Source organism: Dipodomys merriami, unplaced genomic scaffold (assembly GCF_024711535.1).
Source record: "Dipodomys merriami isolate MVZ:Mamm:240054 unplaced genomic scaffold, mDipMer1.0.p SCAF_35, whole genome shotgun sequence".
NCBI classification, from domain to species: Eukaryota; Metazoa; Chordata; class Mammalia; order Rodentia; family Heteromyidae; genus Dipodomys; species Dipodomys merriami.
Window position 1 is genome coordinate 12,295,584 of NW_027205048.1, and position 21,713 is coordinate 12,317,296.

The 21,713-nt window shown below is 48.7% G+C and overlaps 1 protein-coding gene across 6 annotated transcripts in view; it reads left to right on the forward strand.

Annotated features, from left to right (window-relative positions):
• Positions 1-21,713, forward strand: part of Tacc2 (transforming acidic coiled-coil containing protein 2) — a 178,711-nt gene that overhangs the window by 35,813 nt on the left and 121,185 nt on the right. For all 6 annotated transcript variants that reach the window (XM_069988205.1, XM_069988207.1, XM_069988204.1 and 3 more), the window contains 2 exons: positions 14,662-19,425; positions 20,163-20,264. In XM_069988205.1, the coding sequence (XP_069844306.1) occupies positions 14,662-19,425; positions 20,163-20,264 (4,866 nt within the window). The remainder of the gene's footprint in view (positions 1-14,661; positions 19,426-20,162; positions 20,265-21,713) is intronic.

The following is a 21,713-nucleotide window of genomic DNA, read 5'->3' on the forward strand; positions in this document are numbered from 1 at the left end:
TGCCAGACACCATACCAAATGTTCTGTGCATACAGAATTAAAGTTTGCTTTCTTGGGATCGGTTCAATTCTGAGTCAGAGATCTAACTCAGCCAGGCTGGTAGGAATTCCCACAGTAGCCATCCCCGTTGAGGGATTTCCCTTTTGTTCAAATCTGATCCCTTGCCATCATCGGATCCCTTGCCACCCCTAAACATGACCACTGAGATGCTGGTTGGCCTAGCGCCCTGTCCATCAACCCCTATGACCTCATTGGACAACTAACATTTACTGTTTAAAAAATACAAGTTTTGTTGGGTGCCAGTGGTTCATGGCTGTAATCCTAGCCTCTCAGGAGCTGACCTCTGAGGACCATGGTTCAAAGCTAGCCCAGGACAAGAAAGTCTTTGAGATTTTTTTCCCCTTCAATTATCCAGTAAAAAGCTCTAGGTAGAAGGGTGCCTCAAGTGGTAGAATATCAGCCTTGAGAGAAAAATGCTAAGCAAGAGAATGAGTCCGTGCTACCATGGTGGCCCTGCTACCATCCCCACACCAAATACAGATATTACAGGAGGTGAGCAGAGCCACAGACATCAAACAGTTCTTATAAATAACCTCAGATGATTTTTAAGTATTGGGAGGATATATTATTCCACAGATGAAAGGATGAAGGCTTAAAGCATTACATAATCTGTCTTTGCTTTACTTTTTGCTCTTTCTCTTTCTCTCTTTGAATTATGCTAGAACATGGGGTATCCACACACCCCCAAAGGCTGTAAATTCTTCACCTAAGGAAGTGGAAGGCCCATCAGTTCAACTGATCGCCACATGGTGTCGCTGTTGTAACTTGGCCCTGCATAGTCTGTCCAAGCCCTGCAGATGTCCATCCATGGTGGACTTTTGGGACACTTTGCCCTCCCAGGGCAGAGTTTAGCTTAATCCCAGTCAGCAACCCGGTGCCTACCCATGTAGCTGGATGCTGTGACTAGAATGGTTCCAGGTCTGTCATACCTGGGGCCTTCCTTGGGCACCTACAGCCAGAGCTTTTCTTTGAATTTTCCTAACACCATCAGTCCACAGCTGCCTGGCTGGTAGAAGCACCAGATGACTCTCAGACTGAGAGATGGGGGCTGTATCAGAGTTGTCTGGGGCACCGGTAAAAACACTGCTTTCTTGGCTTTCTCAGAAGACGAAGTCATACTGGGAACAAAGTTTAGGGGAAGGGGAGCCAGACAGTTTGAAAAATGAACAACTGAACTTTGAATGAAAGGCAAGGGTGTAGCAATACCTCTCTTAGGAAGCAAATATCTGCTGTGCTCTGGAGTTGGGGCTCAGGGGAAAGCAGCTGTGTGTGGGTATATGCAGAGAACCTGAGAAAACCAAGGATCAGAGAAGTCAGGACATTTGTCTCGGGCCACACAGACAGAATGGATTGTGATGAGGATTTGATGTAGCTTGGTCTAATGCAGCCCCAAATCCAAACTTGGGAACACATGTTAACCCCTCATAGAGTTTTTATGTTGCAGGTCATAATTCGAAAGTAAACATTAGTCAGTCCTTAATTTCCTTGGGAAGGAAGTCAGTTCTTAGAAGAAAATTACAAGAGGTTGGAGCTGTGTAACGCACTGATGGGGGTGGGGGTGGTGCCTAAGGACGGAGCCTGTTCTGTCACTCAGAGCTGTGTCCACTGCTCTCTCCAGCCACACCAAGGCTGACCAGAGAGGCTGGGGCCTCCGCATGCTTCTGACTCACTGTTTACCTCTGCCAGTATCAACACACAGGAGAGTGAGGACCGCAAGGAGCCAGTCACTACCTGACTTGACACAGGCTGGGCCAGAGGTGCTCTTGGGCTGTGGTTGGCATGGGTCTGGTTTAAACAGGGCATTTAAAGCTTGAAAAGAGGGAAGAGCCAGGGCACCAGTGGCTCACGCCTGTAATTGCAGCCACTCAGGAGGCTGAGATCTGAGGATCATGGTTCACAGCCAGCCCAGGATAGGAAAGTCCATGAGACTCTTATCTCTAATTCAGCACTAAAACACTGGAAGTGCAGCTATGGCTCAAGTGGTAGAGCAGTAACCTTGAGCATAAAAGCTCAGGGACAGCACCTAGGCCCTGAGTTTAAGCCCCAGGACCAGCACACAAGAAAGAAGGAAGAAGGAAGGAAGGAAGGAAGGAAGGAAGGAAGGAAGGAAGGAAGGAAGGAAGGAGAGAGGGAGGAGGAGAGAGATAGAGAGAAGAGCAGTGTTCTTCCACTGTGAGCTAATACTCTTTGTGGCAACACCGTGGAACTTGGCGAAAGTGGCAAACGGAGGGAGGAAACCACCAATGCTTTCATTGTGCACATTCATGCTCAAATCATCAGTGTGTTCACTTCATGCTTTCTCCTGGTTCATTGTCTCTTTCTCTTCTTGACAGTGAGATAACTAAATATTTTATGTAGATGTGGTTGGTTTAATTCTACAGCCAAAAAAAATCTATACTTATTTGGGGCTTTGTTGTTTTTTTGTTTTGTTTTGTTTTGTTTTCCTGGTCGTGGGGCTTGATCTCTGGGCCTGGGCACTGTCCCTGAGGTCTTCAGCTCAAGGCGAGCACTCTACCACTCATTCTATTTTGTCTTTGTCTTTTCTTTTTTGGTACTGAGGTTTGAACCCAAGACGCTGCTCTTGGTAGGCAAGTACTTTGCCACTGAGCTACATCCCAGCCCTTGCCTACATAATTCTTTTTCCCTTTGTGCATCTGAAAAAAAAATGTTTATCTATGTTTTAGCAAGATATTCTCTCTGGTCAAAGAATCCTTTATAGCTGGGTGCTTTTTGCTTTTTCTTTGCATTGGATCCATAAGGAAAGCAAGTTCTAAACTGGGGGCTGGTAGCTCACACCTATAATCCTAGCTACTCAAGGAGGTTGAGATCTGAGGGTTGCAGTTTGACTGCCAGCCCAAGTAGGCAAAGTCTGTGAGACCCTTAATCTCCAATGAACCACCAAAATACTGGAAGTAGAACTGTAGCTCAAGTGTTAGAGTGCTAGCCATGAGCATAAAAGCTCAGGGCCAGTGCCCAGGCTCTGGGTTGAGTTCAAGACCTAGACCTGGAGTGCTTGTACATATACACATATACCAGCCCTTCCCCCCGCCCTCCCCCCCACCCCCGGCACATTTTGTAGATAGCTCTTTTCCATTAAAGATATTTTACCACTGTGTATTGACTTGCATTATTTCCAGTAATAAAAGCTGATGCCATCTTCTTCTCTAGTTACTTGTGTGTATGTGTGGAGAGGTCCTGGGGCTTCAATTTAAGGCCTGGATGCTGTCCCTAATCCTTTTTGCCCAAGGATAGTCTTCTACCACTCTAATCCCACAAGAGATGTTTTTAGTGGTTGGCTGGAGATAAGAGTCTCATGGACTTCCTGCTGGGCTGGCTTTGAACCACAATCCCAGATCTCAGCCCTGTGAGTAGCTAGGATTCCAAGTGTGACCCACTGGTATCTGACACTCTCCAGCTACTTTTAATATTCTTTCTTTTCCCATGGGTTTTCCACTGGTATTTTAATATTTTTTTCTTTTTCTACTTGATTATCATGTACCTTGATATAAAGTCTTCTTTTTCTTGACCTTGTATGCAAGCGTCTTAGAGGTATGGGTTTAAAGTGGACCTTATATTTGGAAACTTTCCAGGCATTACTTCTTCAAACTTGTTTTATTTCCCCTCTTCTTCTGGGTTTTCATTTACACATATATTCAGACCTGAAGGAGGTTGTCCTATAGATCACTGATGTCTTGATCATTTCTCCTCCAATCCCTACTCTGTCTTGGTTGGAGCATTTTTATTTCTATTACTGTATCCTCAGGTTCACTAACATTTTCTCTCCAGTAATTTACCTGCCATTATTTTCATATGGTAACAATAATTAGATATCATAGTTTTTTCATGTCTAGAAGTTTGATTTGGGTCTTCTTATACCTCAGTCTGACCTCTAGACTTCTAAACAAACGCGAGTATAATATTTTTAACATAATTTAGTTCTTGGCAGTGCGGGGTATCAAGCCTAGGGCCTTGTGTATGCCAGGCAAGCATTCTATCCCTGGGCTACAGTTCTGGCCCTCTACTACTTTTCAAATGTCCTGTGGGCTAATTCTATCTTCTGAGAGGCTGCTGGGTTGTTTTTGATGACTCGCGTTTTCTTTCCATTGTAGATCCTTCTGCCTGGCTTGCCCCAAAGTATGGACGTTAGGGTTTTGGATTCTGGATATTTTCATATTCCTATGAATATTCCTGAGCTTGTTCCTTCTGCCTGGCTTACCAGAAAGTATGGACTTTAGGGTTTTGGGTTCTGGATATTTTCGTATTTCTATAAAGATTCCTGAGCTTTGCTGTGGGGTGCAGTTATTTGCTACAACTTAATCCTTTGAGGTCTTGCTTGGGTGGGTGAGACCAGAGCACTGTTTAAGCGAGGGTTAAATGGTTCCCACTACTGAGGCAAGACCCTTCTTAGTACTCTTGACAGATACCCATGAATGATGAGGTTTTCCACTCTGGCTAGAGGAAACATAACTATTTCCAGCTTCGAGATTTACTCCCTCAGAACCTCTCAGCTGCAAATAGATTCTTTTCTTTTCTTTTCCTTTCTTTCTTTCTTTCTTTCTTTCTTTCTTTCTTTCTTTCTTTCTTTCTTTCTTTCTTTCTTTCTTTCTTTCTTTCTTTCTTTCTTTCTTTCTTTCTTTCTTTCTTTTTTGGTCATTCTTGGGGCTTGAACTCTGGGCCTGGGCGCTGTCCCTCAGCTCTTCAGCTCAAGGCTAGAGCTCTACTACTTGAGCCACAACACCACTTCCAGCGTTTACTGTTTATGTGGTACTGAGGAATTGAACCCAGGGCCTCATGTATGTGAGGCAAGCACTCTTCCACTGAGCTACCTTCCTGCCCCTGCAAATGGTTTCTATACTTGCACATCCTAGTTGTTACCTCAGCTATTTCTGGGGTTCACTCTGTTCTGCCCTCTGCTCTCCGGAACTGTGCCCTGGGCATTCTAACTGCCTTGGTCTCCAAAGCCAGCTAGCTCCATCTCCTCAAGTTCCAGAGATGGCCGGTCTCCATCACCCTGCCAGCATCCCATGCTAGATTGCCAGGCCTCAGGCCGGGGCAACACAGGGCTGTCTTTGTTATGTGTCATTTCCCAAGGATCACCAGTCTTTTTCTCCCTGTCTCTTTAATAATAGCCACACCCTCATTATCCCAATCCCTCTGGTCATTAATAATTCTTTCCATGACATTTTCAAATGCAAGCTCTCTCAAAACACTGAAGAAAAAACCCTTCCATATCAAGTGTCTTTTGTCAGTTTTCAATGGAAATGCAAGAGAACACCTGACATTTGGAAGAGGTGGGAAGATCTTTCTAGGACAAAAAAAAGAATATGAGGCTGGGAAGGTGGCTCAGTGGTAGAGTGCTTGCCTTGCATGTATGAGGCCCTGGGTTCGATTCCTCAGCACCACATATGCAGAAAAAAAAAGTCTAAAAAAAAGAATATGAGAGGGCATTTGTGGGTTGATTGATTTTTCTCTTCAAGCGCACCTCAAATCACAGACACTTGCAACCTCTTTGTGTCTTTTTATGGCCTCAGATGCCAACTTTGACAACAGTTCATCTTCCTAAGCTCCACTGCAGCTGTGCTGATGCTGGAAGGAAGCCTGGATTGGACTTTTAAGTCTTTGACATTGAACCAGTTTGGTTCCCAGTAGTGTTGACTCGTGAATTTTCAGCCCCCAATGGGATTACAGAGATCTAAGAAAAACAGACTTGTGAGTGAGATTTTGTATAAAAAGAAAACCCTGGATCACAGTTGTTAGCTCAGCACATATGAGCTCTGTCTGGGATGACACTGGTGACATCATATTGTTCAGAGGATGCTACAGAGTCTGGAAGCCTTTTCAGTCATTGTGGCTGGGGGATGGATCTCAGTGGTAGAGCATGCCTGGCTTGTGCAAGGACCTGGGTTTCATCTGTAGCACTAGAAAAACAATATGGTCATCAAAGGATTATTCCATTATGACCCCTGTTTTGTTTTGTGTTTATTGTGGGAGAAAAATTGTTTCAGTACAATTAGAAGTCTTACCAAGAAGAAATAAAACAAAAACACATGTATCATTACTTCTTGTTCAGTGTTTAAATGCTACCACCAGAACACAGTTCTATAATCAGAACTGTTTGCATTTTTCCATGACTGACTACTGGGCATTTAATTTGAAATATTCATATTTTGGTAAAGAGTCTACCAAATTCTTGGATCTGGGTTTATTAAAGCTTTAAAAAAATTTTTCTTTATTGTGAATTAAAACAAACATAATTTTATTGGCTATCTTTATTTATAGTTTTTTTTCTTTTTCTTTGCATTTGATACATAAGAAAAACAAGTTTTAAGCTGTGGGCTGGTAGCTCACACCTATAATTCCTAGCTCTGAGGAAGCTGAGATCTGAGGATTGCAATTTGAAGTCAGCCCAGGCAGGAAGGTCTGTGAGACTCTTATCTCCAATTAACCACCAAAAAGCTAGAAATGGAGCTGTGACTCAAGTGGTAGAGTGCTAGCCTTGAGCAAAAGCTCAGGGACAGAGCCCAGACTCTGAGTTCAAGCTCCAGGACTCGCACAAGTAAAAAAGACAAACAGAAAACAGTATCTAGGTGTATCTAGGCTCACATCCGTAATGCTCGCTACTTGAGAGGATCACTGTTTGTGGCCAGTCTTGGCAGAAAAGTCCATGAGACTCATCCCAATAGAAGAAGCTGGATGTGGTGACATGCACCTGTCATTTCAAGTACAGTGGGAAGCAGAAATAGGAGGATTATGGTCTAGGAATATCTGGGGCAGGAATCAAGACCCTACTTCAAAAATAACATACATAAAATAACCAGTGCATAAAAGGCTCGGCAGTAGATTGCCTGCCTAGTAAGTATGAAGCTGAGTTCAAATGCCAGTACTACCAAAAACAATAGAAATAAAAACAAAAGCAAGCAAACAAATTAGGATCTAGATACATTTGAAGCATAGACACAGGAGACCTAGAGTTCATTCCCGCCAGTGGGAACACTGGTGTATAACAATCCAGACTCTGCCAACAACCAGTCTGGGAATTGCAATCAGGTCAGTCTGCTGCTGTTTAGGGCCCCGTGGGAGAGCTACTGGAAAACTTGGCCAAAAGGTACCTTTTTAATTTTCTTTGCCAGTACCCATCCTTTGCCAAAACAGGATAATGGATTCTCATAAGTAAAATGACACAGTGATTTTGAAGACATATAAATGGCCATGTGGGGGCTGGGAAGATTGCTCAGTGGCAGAGTGCTTGCCTTGCATGCCTGAGGCCCTGGGTTCGATTCCTAAGCACCACATAAGCAAAAAGCAAAAAAAAAAAAAGCCGGAAGTGGGCTGTGGCTCATGTGGTAGAGTGCTAGCCTTCAGCTGAAGAGCTGAGGGACAGTGCCCAGGCCCAGAGTTTAGGCCCCACGACTGGACCAAAAATAAATAAATAAATAAATGGCCATGTGGGCACAGCACACACGGGTGATCCCAGGACCTAAGAGGCCAAGACAAGAGCAAGGCCCTGGGTGAGAAAAATTTTAGAAAAAGAGAGAATAAAAGAAAAATGAACAAAAAGGAAAAAAAAGAAAAAGGCCCACATAGTAAAGTATATGTTGAATGGCCAAGACAACTCTAATGTACAACACACACACCACACACACACACACAATTTCCCCAATAACTTTAGAATTTACAAATATTTTCCTTCTAGCTACTTTTCTTTTTCTATCACAGAATGAGAACTGGATTAAGAATGTAAGTAAAGCTAGGCACTGGTGGCTCACATCTGTAATCCTAGTTACTCAGGAGGCTGAGATCTGAGGATCAAGGTTCAAAGCCAGCCTGGCAGGAAAGGCTGTAAGAATCTTCAATTAACAACTGAAATGCTGGAAGCGGAACTGTGGTAGAACACTAGCCTTGGGCACAAAAGCTCAGGGACAGTGCTAAGACCCTGAGTTCAAGCCTCAGGAATGGTGCGCACATGTGCACACACACACACACACACACATACACACACACACACACAAAGATTAAACAAAGAATCATCCACAGGTAGTAAGAGAAGGCTATACACAGGGCACTGTGAGGATGGAGGGCAGAGTGAAGGGGAGGGGAGGGGTAGGGGAGGGTCCTCACTGTAGAGGGCGAGTTTTGAGAACTCCTTGTGTGAATAAAAAGCCAATTTCCCAAGTGACATGCAGGTTCTACCCAGTGGAGGTAAAGGCTGGCAGAGGGGGCACTTTTATCTCCCTTTTTGTGAGAAGCCCTTTAGGAATCCCAAGGGGCATCTGAAATGTCCTCACTGATTGGTCTTTTTTTTTTTTTTTGGTGCTGGTCCTGGGACTTGGGTGCTGTCCCTAAGCATCTTTTGCTCAAAGCGAACACTCTACCAGTTGAGTCACAGCTCCACTTCTAGTGTTCTGGTAGTTCACTGGAGATAAGAGTCTCATGGACTTTCTTGCCTGGGCTAGCTTTGAACCATGATCCTTGGATCTCAACCTCCTGAGAAGCTAGGATTATAGGCATGCATGAGCCATTGACACCCAGCCTCAGTGATTGATCTTTAAACGTATGCTTCCACAACCTCCTCATACTCGGCTGAGGGCTGTAGGGAAAGCCCCTCGTTTGAGGCCAAGGCAGGAATGTGGGGAGCTGGGGACACACCCCCATTCCCAGCATGACGGCCTCCAACAGGACATGGGCCAGGCCCAGTAGCTCTCAGGGCCCAGTCTAATTCACTTGCTGCCACTCTGCCTCTGGCTTTCATTTTCTGGGAAGTACATTGGAATGCACTGAGCAACAGTGAATGAGGTTAGATGGAGAAATCTTGTAATTTTTTGAATTAGAGTCATTCACGAAAAGAAGCCATTCACAGACATCTGTGCTATATAATTGGTAACAACTTACTTGCCATGCACTCGTAACTCATGAGACCTGCCAGCGAACATGGAGACAAGATGGGAGCACGGAGACTGGGCCTTGCAAGTGCGGCCTTGCCACATTTGCTTTGCAGAGCAATTTAAAACATGATTTGCACCGCCGGGCGCCGGTGGCTCACGCCTGTAATCCTAGCTACTCAGGAGGCTGAGATCTGAGGATCGCGGTTCAAAGCCAGCCCGGGCAGGAGAGACCGTGAGATTCCTATCTCCAATAAACCACCAGAAAACCGGAAGTGGCACTGTAGCTCAAGTGGTAGAGCGCTCGCCTTGAGCTGAAGAGCTGAGGGACAGCGTCCAGGCCCAGAGTTCAAGCCCCACGACCGACAAAACAAACAAACAAACAAACAAACAAAACCATGATTTGCTTTTTCTGGACATTTGTTTTCCCATATGCAAAATAAAAGATATGGATTAGTAGATTACAAAAATGTTGATTGTATGGAAGAAAATAACTTTTCTTTCATTATATATGTTTTTAAATTGGGTAGTAGGATGAAGGGATGAACTTTGCTAATCTTCAAGTGAAAGAACCATGATCTGAGAGCATTGCTGTATATTTATTTATCCTTGGTTTGGGTTCAGTGTATCTCTTATCTTCCCATCCATCCATCCATCCATCCATCCACCCATCCTCCCACTTACCCTCCCATTCATCCACTCACCTACCCGCCTACCTATCCATCTCTCCATTCATTCCCATATCCATGTTTTCTGCAACATTCTCCGAGTATTGGCTATGTTGTGGATATGGTATTGAAGAGATGAAGACCCAGGCTCTGGTGAGGGCAACAGTCATTAATACATGGGTGGCCATGGTACCTCACACTAGATGGGCCTGTGAAAGGAGCCCTGATCAGGGAGCTGAGGCTGACTCACAGGTGAAGGCAGGAGGGCTGTGTGATCCAGGCAGATGCAGAGCTGGCGGCTCTGAGTGGCTGGGGTGGCTCAGGAAAGGTAAGCTGGGCCATAGTTGACAACAAAGCAAAGACACTGGAGAGTTTTCCCACAGACATGGCACTCCTAAGCCATTTCTCTGCCTGAAGCCTGGAGAGCAGAATGAAGGGGGCCAGGATGGGAGAAGGGGTTGCACCTGTTTGGATGAAAGGCCGATGTAGGGAACAAGCAGAAAAATGGGCTCTAGAACCAGGCCAACGAATGTCACGGGCCTTCATGTTGGCTATGCTAAGCAGCTCTCCTCTCCCTACCAGATTAGTGTGGAACCCTTTGGGACAATTTTTTCATGTGTGCGAAGGAAGACATACCTTCTGTCAGGATGGTAGGAGAATTAAATGCAATTGTTACTACAAGGACTTGGCATGGTCTTGGCCATAACAAGTGCTTAGTGTACACCTCTACCTTTGCTTCAGTTTTGCTCATCTGAAAGCTCAGCAATGGTACATTGGCCATGTTTGTGTTTTTCTCCAGATCAGCTTCGCTGTGTGTGTTTTCAGAAGCATGCCCTTAAGAACACAACTGAGTGTGGTTGTCTCTGGCCGGGAATGGGGGAGGGCCGGCCTTTTTTGTGCCCTGTCATCTGCTCGGCATACTGCCGTCCTTCTGCACCCCTCCTGGCTGCTCCCTTCGGGGTGCTGTGGGTGGAGGTCCTTGTGTCCTTCCTGATCTCAGACACAGAGGCAGTGACTCCAGGACTGAAAGGCTTCCATTGAGCATATTTGCTCAGCACCCTCCCTCCCATTGTGGGCACAGCCTTAACCCACACATTGCGACTCAATCTTGGAGCATAAAAGGACATTATGTAAGCTTAATTAATGCCCAGCCCTCAACAGACCAGTTCTTAGAATTTTTTTCTGCCTTGAGGCAGAACTGCTCCTGGTGAGTGACTCTAATCTGGCTTTTTTTTTTTTTTAATGCTTCTGATGACAAATCAAAGAGATTGCTAGGGCTCCATTTATGCTAACAAATCAGTATCTAAACCCTTACTGGGCAGAGTTGCTGTGTATCTCATTCTCCATGGAAAATTCGATTCTGGCTACTCTCTAAAAAGAATGAACAGATTTGCCAGGTGCCAAAGTAGAGCAAATTTATCATCTTGTTCCAGATGGAAATTACTTCAGTCAGCCTAAAGGGAAGCCATGGCAGGGAACCCTAAATTGCCAGTTTCTGTGCCAGGCCAATAAGGAAGTGGATTTGTTTGTTTCCAGTCCAAGAGGATCGCAGCATCTTATGCTAATAGTAGTATTGAATTATGTGTATCTGATGTCTTTGAATGAGCCCAGTGAGGAGTTCAGGGGTGTCTGTCGGGTTCTGGGTCCTCTCTCTGGCCTGGTACTTTCCAGAAGGGTAGTTCTACGTGCTTTACAAACCCCAGGTAGCTTTTGTGTTTGTCCAGGCTGCATCTGGACTCTCTAGTCCTATCTTTGATGACCATTTGTACACTGGGAGGCCTTGGATTTTCATTCTCTCTTCTTGGATCTTGTTAACTCGCTTTTGACTCAGAAAAGTCTAATCGTAGCCAGCTCCCTCTCAGGTCCTCAGGCACCAGCCTCTCCGCCTATGTGCAAGAACAGGCATTACACTCAGGTGGCCTCTGTGGTGTGGGCGTGTGTGTACTCACCTCCTTGAAGGATGTCAAAGAATGTCGCATTCAGAGGCCCCAGTGTGGCAAAGGCCAGCAGTGTGAAGGTTTTGTTCTTGGAGGCAGTGTGCAGTGTGTAGGAAGAGCCTGGTTGAGATCTCAGTACAGGGTACACCCTTCCCAAGTTCTCATCTACATATGGCAGCAATAACATGCACTGCGTCCAGCCATCGTAGGGCTTCATGGGATGATGCTGGCCAAGCCCTGATGCCCATTGTCTCTGCTATTACTTCCTCAACTTTTTATTTTGGATAACAAGAAGATGGAAAGGATGGGACGCTGAGTGCTCGTATACCTGTTTTATTAGTCTGCTTAAGTTGCCATTACAGAACACTGTGGTCTGGGCCCCTTTAGCAAACAGATGTTATTTTCTCAAGGTTCCTGAGGCTGACAAGGCAGGCAAAGGAGCGAGCATGGCCTTGCTTCTGCGCATGCGCCCCTGCTCCCGCTTCCTTGTGGCCTGTGTTTGCGCATGCGCCACCGCTGCCTTTCTTCATCACAGGATACCAGTGTTATTAGATTAAGCCCTCACTCCTCTGACGTCACTTAACCTTACACGCTGACATCATTTAGGGCGCTCTCTCCAAATACAGTCATATTGGGAGCTGGAGTGTCACATGAGGATAATTAGGTCCATAGCACATATTTTAAAACTGTATCAGGAATGCATCCTGCCTCTCCACTGGGCATGCCTCCGCCTCCTCGTCTGTGAAAGCTCACGTCTCGCTGGGCACGGAGAATGGAGAGGTGGAAATTTTGATAGTAGACATAGAAAATGGGATCCTTCCTCTGGCCACATCCAGAATACTGTTGATCTCTCCCCTCCCCTCTCTGAATGTGTGTATGTCATAACAAAGGATTCCATTAACTTCCTTTATTATTTTCCTCTTTATAATACCTTTAAGGAAGAGGATAGAAACCCTAGAAAAATCGTATTTCTGTTAACTTTGCCTTGAGCAGTTCCTCTTGGGATACTGGAAAATATAAATTCAGAACAAGTACAAGAATCACAGCTGTCCACCCCCACCCTAAGAAATTGTAGAGGGGGAAAAAGAAAAAGGAAAGCTGCCAGAATACTGAAAGTGGCAAGCTCATACAGTATCTTTTTCCTTTGTTTTCCAAGCTTTGTATTTGATGTGTATTATTTGTAAAATAAAAGTGCTTTGGAGAGCCCGGTGCCAGTGGCTCATGCTTGTAATCCTGCTAGTCAAGAGGCTGAAATTTGAGGATCATGGTTCAATGCCAGCCTGGGCAGGAAAGTCCTTGATATTCTTTTTTTTGGGGGGGGGTGGTCTAGTCGTGGGGCCTGAACTCTGGGCCTGGGTGCTATCCCTCAGCTCTTCAGCTCCAGGCTTTTTTCTTTTTGCTTATGTGGTGCTGAGGAATTGAACTCAGGGCCTCAGGCATGCAAGGCAAGCACTCTACCACGGAGCCACCTTCCCAGCCAAGTCCTTGATATTCTTATCTCCAGTTAACCAGCAAAAAGCTGGAAGTAGAGCTGTGGCTCAAGTGGTAGAGTGCTAGCTTTGAGCAGAAAAAAAAGCCTAGGGACAGTTCCTAAGTCCTTATTTTAAGTTCCAGGACCAGGACAAAATTGAATTGGAGCTGGGGCTGGGAAGATGGCTCAGTGGTAGAGCGCTTGCCTTGCATGCATGAGGCCCTGGTTGATTCCTCAGCACCACATAAGCAAAAAAAAAAAAAAAAAAAAAAAAGCAATGCTCAATAGGATATTACTCATTACCTTGCTCATGTAATTGTAACCCCTCTGTACAGCAGTTTTACAATAAAAAATATACCAAAAAAAAAAAAAAGCCAGAAGTGTCGCTGTGGCTCTAGTGGTAGTGTGCTAGCCTTGAGCTGAAGAGCTGAGGGACAGCACTCAGGCCCAGAGTTCAGCTCCATGACTGACCAAAAAATAAATTGGAGCTAGAGGCATGGCTCAACTAGTAGAGCACCTGACTAGGAAGCATGAGGCACTGGCTCTGAGTTCAAATGCCCATACCACCCCAAACAAAGCAAAACATTAAAAAATAAAAATCCAAGCCAGGCGCCGGTGGCTCACGCCTGTAATCCTAGCTACTCAGGAGGCTGAGATCTGAGAATTGCGGTTCAAAGCCAGCCCGGGCAGGAAAGACCGTGAGACTCCTATCTCCAATAAACCACTAGAAAACCGGAAGTGGCGCTGTAGCTCAAGTGGTAGAGCGCTAGCCTTGAGCTGAAGAGCTGAGGGATAGCGCCCAGGCCCAGAGTTCAAGCCGCATGACCGACAAAAAAAAAAAAAAAATAAATAAATAAATAAAATAAAAATCCATTTAATTAAAACTGTATAGAATTGAGCCACATTGTCAAATACAATAATTGATCAACTATTTTGCAATAACTAGGTAGTTGGCTATGAATGGCTGTAATTCTGAGCCACATTGCTTCAAGTTTCCTGCATGCTTCAGAGATTTCTTTTCCTACATTGCCCAGCTAACTGTGTTCAAGTTGAGACAATGGAGGTATTTTGTTCCCCAGTGTGTGCATGCGCCACATGCAGAAATTCCATACTACAAAAGAATGAGCTTTAGAATAGGCCGCTCTCTGTACCACCTGTTCAATGTGAACAATCAAGTTAACTGTATTTAAGAACAGATCTCTGTTTCAAAGTGCAGGTTTACCATCTTGTGCACACACACACACACATCAAAGGATCCTGGGACTGCTCAGAGCTTCCCTGTAATTCGTGCAGGACTGGCTTAAATCCCCCTTGATGGTTTCTTCTCATTAAACACTTCCTGGGCCTCCTGCATTTTCTGCTACTATGCACATGTTGCTGTTTTTCCTCCATTGGCTGCAGACGCACATGCAAAGGCCCAGCCTGAGTGCTGGAGACCCCCTACGTTGATTCTCGGGCCTGCAGTGGCATGTGGCATGATGGGAGCAGGGGGCAGTGAGCTGCACAGGATCCAGTAGGATTTGGTGGGCTTTCTTGAGTGTGGGGGGCGGGGGTGAGGGGAGGTTGGGTGATTTTGCCTGTGATGTGGCTCTGTCCGTGGCATCTATGAGAACCAATGAAACATTAAACGTTTTCATTGTTGGCAGGGCTGGGCTCACGGACTCCTGCTCCGCTTCTGGAAAGACTGCCAGCCTGGACCCATGCATCCTGTCCCCAGAGGCGACTGAGCCAAAGAAACACGCCCAGGAGACCAGGGAGCCAGGAGGTGCTCTGGTGCCCAGCCCCGCCCCGCCCCCGGGGCAGGCCTGCTCTTCCGTCCCCATGCCCTTCACCGAGTGTTCCTCGGAAGGTGACTTGGCAAGGCCCACGGCAATCCAGGAGGACGGCGGCCTGGTCCAGCAGTCCAGGAAGGAGCCCCACCCCCACGGCCCAGGGGGGCTGGGGGCAGCACTCACCCCCGAGCAGGACGGCTTTACTCAGCATGGGGCGGTGGCCGTCGCCCCTGGTGATGGAGGCGACAAATGGTCCCGTTGTATTGACCAGTTGCCGGGAATCTCTCCAGTGCCTCCTGGGGAGTCGTGGGAGGCGCCTCTGTGTGGAGTGGGTGGCCAGGCTGATGCGTTCAAGGCCCAAGGGAAAGAGGGTGCAGGTGGCCATCCCTCCTCAGAGTCCGGTACCAGCATGGTGACCCCGCCGGACAAAGGGAGCTCAGCTGAAACCACAGCTCCGCAAGGTCCAGTCTTGCCAGCCTCAGACAGGGGGGAATGCCCAGGGGAAGCATCGTGTCCATGGGGCACAGACAGCTTGGAATTCCTCAGGGCCTGCCAACCCCCTAGCAACGATTCAGGGGTGGCCCACCATGCCAACGCAAATACCGTTGCCCAAGACAGCTGCCAGCAGCAAAGGGGAGCGCACGTGCCTCCCACAGAGCCGCTGTATCACCCACTGCCGTGTCCTGCCGTGGCTTTGGGTGGCACACATGCTCAGAGCCACTCACAGACAGGGCCACCAGGAACCGAGTCTCGTCCACAGGCTGGCGTGGCAGCGGGCAGCCAGCCAGATTCGGGAAGCTTGCTTGTGAGTGCAGAGGCTGAGGAGGAAGGTCTAGCCCCAAGCCCCACCGCACATCCAGCAGCGCAGATTTCTGTCACCACAGGAGAACCCAGCTGGCTGGCCAGGGAGACCGACTCTGACATTGCAGTGCCAGTTTCTACAGATCCCACCACAGAGCCGACAGAGGCAGGGCTGGTGGGAAGGGAGAAGCCATCATCAGCTGTGGGAGGAGAGCAAGGGCACCCAGAAGGGAGCTACAGAGAATCCCCTGTCCTGAACCCCCAGGAGCAGGGAGAGCGCTGGAAGAGGGAGCAGAGCTGTGCAGTAGCCCAAGGGACACCAGTGCACCCTCCTCATCTGGGGGCTTCAAGTGAAAGTACCAGAAGGTCAGTGGGGTCCCAGGAGAGAGCCAAGGCCCCTGAGGATGCTGAACACCCCGCTGTGGCTAGAGAGGAACGTGGATCATCTGGAGATACCCATAGTGGACAGGGAGATGCTACAGAAGCACCCGGTGGTGCACATCAGGGGAACACAGAGGGAGAAGCGTCTCAGGCCTGCGTCCGCAAGCCCAATCCACAGGTGGGCAAAGAAGAGGTTTCAAAGCCAGGCAGTGATGTAGAGAACAGATCCCCTCCTCGGTCAGTCTCAGCCCAGCCACCCAGAAATGGGGACGCTGGACACAAGGACAGGCCAGACTCTCGGTTAGCAGAGGCAGCATGGCAGCCGATGGCTGATGCAGCTACCTCACTACACAAACTCCCTGAGGAGGACCCCATTCTGCCCCTGGCACCAGATGGATGTGGCGGGCTCTCGGTTCCCAAAGGGCCGTGCGGTGGGGAAAGCTTGCTGCCATGCCCTGGTCAACCCTCTGGGCCCGGGCACCATGCAGCTGGTCAGGACACTGACATTGATAGATGGCCTCCCCCTGACTGGGAGAACTCGGCAGTGGATTGTGGCCTCACGATGTTTAGTGTGGAGCATGATTGTCAGGGGACAGCATCCGGCGAGGGAGATAGCTGGACAAGAGGAGCTGCATCCGAGAGGCCCTCGGTCCCTGTAGAGAACCATCTCCAGCCAGCCCCATTGTACCCTGAAGCGTCCATCTTGGATGGGCTCAGGAGAGAGGCCCAGCCACTTGCAAATGAGAAAGAGGCTTATTCAAGCAATCCCGATAATAAAAGCCAGGGTGTAGATTCTTCTCCAAACCACAAACCCATGGAGCCTCAGATGGGTACGAGATTCCCAGCTCATGAGGGACCAGAGCAGGCATCCAGATCGGAATGTCAACACGAGGCCTCCAAAGGCAGTCAGTCTGATGCTCCAAGTTCATCTCCCAAGGACACGGCTCTGGGGCACGCTCCATCCAAGCAGCCAGAATCAACGCCAACAGGACAGAAGTCCCCTGCACTAGGGGAGAATAGGCAAGAGGGAGCAGACGATGGTGGCCAGCCATCAAGGGTCTCACCTGCTACAGCTACAGCTGACACCTTAAACGCTGCTTCTCCTGCAGAGAACTTGGGTGGAAAGGAAAGTTGCTGTCCTGAGCAGGGGCTAAACAAGTCCCAACAGGAGCTGGATGATGCCATGAATGCAGGGAGCCAGCAGGAAGAGGCTGATCACATGGGCCCCACGCCCCTAGGCTTGGGTGAGACAGAGATGGCAAGTGGAAACACAGTGGAGACCCTGCCTTGTCCACCTGACTCCGTAGTGTCCCAAGATGCAGCACACTGCCTGCCAGCCCCAGAGCCTGCCAGCCCCAGAGCCACACCCACCCAGGATGCCCCAGAGAAAGAAGCAGCCCAGGAAGATAGGCAGCCACCAGTGCCGGCCCTGCAGCAGGAAATGGAGTGCCCAGCCATGGCGGATGCAGGGTTGGAGAAGCTTGTGGAAAATTCCCCAGCGCCCCAGGACCAAGATGGTGGAGTGAAGGCTGCTGAGACTGGTGAGAACAGGCAAGGATGCCCAGGGCTGCGGCAGGCTGCAGAGCAACCCGTGGCGGCCCTGAGTGGAGACTTCATTCCAGATCAGCATTGCTTCACCTCTGGGGCAGAATCTTCCATCTCAGACCTGTGTGAGCCTCGCCAAGCTGAGCAGCTCATGCCCGGCTGCCAGAATGCCTTGCTGCCAGCCCGAGAGCTGGGTGAGATTCCCAGAAACACCGGAGATATTTCTGCACGTGGGACTGTCACTGATTCAAAGAGGCTTCTCTTGTCTGGGCCACCTAAAGATGCTGGGCCTGACCCATTTGACCTGCAGGTTGATGGTGCTGCTAGAAAGGAAGCAGGAGACAATGGAGCCCAAGCTGTTTCTACGGAAGGTTCCAGAGTTCCTGGTGAAAGCCCCTGCCGCATAAAGGAACCATTGCCGGCCTTGGAAAATGGGAGGCTGTCTGCTGTCTCCTGTGACTCGCTCTTACAACCAGGACCTGCAAGTGGGGGAAACTCTGTAGTGCCGGCTGGCAGTGGAAGTCCCAAAGCCGGGCAGCCTCCTCTGGTGGAGGGTGAGCAGACAACAGAGGAGAGAGTGTCTCCAGCCCCCGGGGCGGACGCCAGGCGCTGTGGGATCGCCAAGGGGCCTGCAGGTGAGGATGGAATCGCAGGTGATGTGGCACAAGCGACAGAGCTCAGCAAGGACGGAACGGTCCAGCCATCTTCAGATCCCAGGAAAGGGGCATCGGGTACTGTGGGTGCCAGCTCCAAGCCGACCAGCGTGATCGCGGGGCTCCCCGACTTCAGAGAACATATCACCAAGATCTTTGAACAGTCTGTGCTTGGACCCCCAGCTGCTGAGCGATCCCAGAGTGAAAAGATAGGAGCTGGAAGGAGTACAGCGGGCAAGGACCTCACCAGACCACGAAGCCCAGAGAAGCTTCTAGAAGGGATACAAGGAGTCACCGCTGCTCCTCTCCCTGTATCTCCTGCTGGGCTCTGGGTGGAGAAGCAAACATTGGCTGCCGAGGCTGAGATTGTCCATCCGATTCCTGAGGGTGCAGCTTCCGACAAGCCTCCAGGTCCAATGGGGCTGATGGTGGCACAGAACCTTCCAGATGCCTGTGTTGAAGAGAAAGTGACCAGTGTCCCAAGAGTGAAGAGGAGTGAGAGGTCAGAGGTTACTGGGGAGGCGTGTCTGCTGCTGGGAGTCCGGGCTCCCTTATCCCCAGGGAAGGACGAGCAGAAATTAACTTCAGGTCATTCCTCTGCTGGGGCTGCTCAGGGGACCCCTGCAGAGAGCACCAGTGGCTTCCAGGTGTCTCCCCAGACCCCTGGAGAGGACCTGGAGACACTGGCAAGACACAGAGAAGACACGCTCTTGGACTGTGCTCTTCCAGGGGGCCCACGATCCACCGCTGCCCTAGATGCATCTTCTCCCTGTGGGGATGTTTTGATGGAGCCCAAGGCTGACAGTGATCCCAGGAACCCTGACACACTCGAGGGTGAGAGGAAGCCGGATGCTGCTGCCAGCATCAGGGACATGCATGAAGCCCCTGGGCCAGCCTCTGGAGCGGGAGCTGCTGGGGGAGCCCAGGGTGGCGTCCTGTTGAGCCCAGCTGAGACGCGGGCACGCGCCTCCTCCGGTGACCTGCCTGAAACAGGTACTGCGAGGCTGCTTCCCGGCGTGGCTGCTGACTCAGCGCGGCCAGGGAGCTGTCAGGACCCAGCTTGCCCTGATCAGACTCAGCTAATGGAGGCCGCAGCCAACCTGCCAGCTGGGCACCCACCGGTCAAAGGGCAGCCAGGACCTGAGCTCCCTGCTCCTGCCGGACCTGGGAATACCAGAGTCTCCTCAGCCCCAGGGCCTGACAAAGTTGGAGACCTAAAGCAGCCACTTTTGGCCCCAGAAGAGCTCAACACTGACAGGTACTTGAATCATTTCCTGTGGGGTTAGCATCAAGCGGAGGCCCATGCTGACTTTTTAAAGGTCAATCAAATAGCTGGGTGGTTCTCAGAAAGTCAAGGTTTCGTGCCTCATAGCTTAAATGTGTCGACTTTGATGAGACTCTGAAGAACGTAAGTAGAAATGGCTGGAGGTGTGGAAGCTCTGGGTCTGTCTTGTCCTGTTCCTTTCCTTTGTGTTCTGTGTGTGTGTGTGTGTGTGTGTGTGGTGTGTGTGTGTGTGTGTGTGTGTGTGTGTGTGTGTGTGTGTGTGTGTGTGTGTGTGTGTGTGTGTGTGTGTGTGTGTTTGATTTCATTATGTGAGACAGAGTTCCTTCGGTATTTCAGGCTCAAATTGGTTTTGAGATCCTCCTGCCTCAGGCTAGGATTTCAGGCCTGTGTCGTGATGCCCAGCTTCCCTTTGTATACTTTAACTACGTAAGTTTAACTTCTGGAAAATCAGAGTGCTTCCCAGCTGGCTATGCCTGATTGGGTGATAGGTTGAAGCGAATCGTAAGCTTTCCAGAGTGCAGACACAGTGGAGTCTGTTTCAGCAGAGGGCTCTGAAATGATTCAGAGCCTCATGGAGCCCAGGAGGGCTTTTCCAATAATAGTCACCCAATAGCCTTTACTGGGCAACAAGATCTTCTAGTAGGACAGGGAGAGAGATGGCCCTGCCACCATCGATGTTGCCCTATTGTTTTATTATTTCATTGTTTCAGGAAGAACCCTGGGTCTGGCCCAGCTACCTTCCCTCTGATTCCTGAGAAGGATGTTCTGGGAGTGACTTCGGATGAGGTCGGAGGCACGAGAGGACCTGTGAGGTCAGTGACATTTACCAAACTTTGGAAGATCTTGTCACCTTAGAGGCAGACGCACTGGACAGTTCACCGAGGAGGGTAGCTTTAATACACAAGTCCTTACATAAGAGAGAGGCAGATAGCCTTGAAAATAGGGCCACGGTGACTCAAAGCTCCATGTTGTAAAAAGGACTGAGCTGCTTTCATACTGCACTTTACCATCTTAAAAAAACAACAACCCAACAGCTATACTGAGATAGGATTGACATACCACACAACTCACTCATTTACTGGGCTCAATTCAGACTTGAGTGTGTGGCTAGCACGCTCACCCACTTTGGGCCTATCAGCAACCCTCAACAAACAACTCAGAAATGTACAGACCAACAGCCTTTAGGATACTTAGAGTTGTGTGACCATCCATTTGAGAACATGTTCTTCCCTTCCAAAAGAAGCTCTGCAGCTCTACCCGCCTCCCAACCCCAGCCTCAGCTCCCTGCAATCTCAGGCACCCAGTAATGCAGTTCATTGCCTTTTGAGACAGATAGGTCCATATTGATTTAATCTCTGACACAGGCAGGGCCCACCAACACACAGCAGCCATGTACCCCCGAGATCTTGAGATGAGGGTAGATCACCCGGAAGGCTCTATCACTCAGATCTTTCCATGTGCAGGGGGTGGCCTGCTCATGCCTAAGGGCAAGGCCACCTTGGTCCTGCAGAAGTTTAAGGAAAAGGAGACCTTGCAGACATGAACACTATGAATAAGCTTTGCAGTATCCCCAGAGTGTTGGCTGTTGCGCGCGTGTACACACACACAAGCACACATGTGAAATCAGGGTGGGTCAGACTCTAAATTAGTACCTACGTCTCCTCCCAACAGCTGCAGGCGTTTATAAATGATTTGATTCATATTTTGCACACGCGGAAAGAATGCATGGTCACCTGTTTCTCAAGTCTGAGCACTTCCCTCCCCATCCCCCCACCCGCCTCCCAGCTGCCTCCTCGCCAGGCCCACAACAGAGTCTGTCATGACTCTGGGGCCTGCATTGTTTGGCCTGTGCTGCCCAACAGATGTGAGCTAATCTGCATTTGATACCTGTTCTAGACTGACTTAGTGAGCAATGTCTTCTTGCCCTGACTGGTCTGTGTCTTTTGCATTCCCTTTTAAGGCCTTGGAAGAACCTTTGTGTAGCTAGGGAAACTATTCCCATCTCCACACAACTGTATCATAAACTTTTTTTTTTAAGACCTGGAGGTGTGTTATCACCTTCTAAGAGAGCTCAGGGCTAGAGAGGGTAGCCCCAGGACTAGTTCATGGCTCAGTGTTTTAATCACATTAAAGTTTAGAATGATAATTTCTAAATTTGCATTAGGTATTATAACTTTTGTTGCACATTTGAAAAGAATGGTAAAGCATAAAGAGAGGAAAATCCACAATTGTATCACCCAATGGTTACTGTTACTTAATAT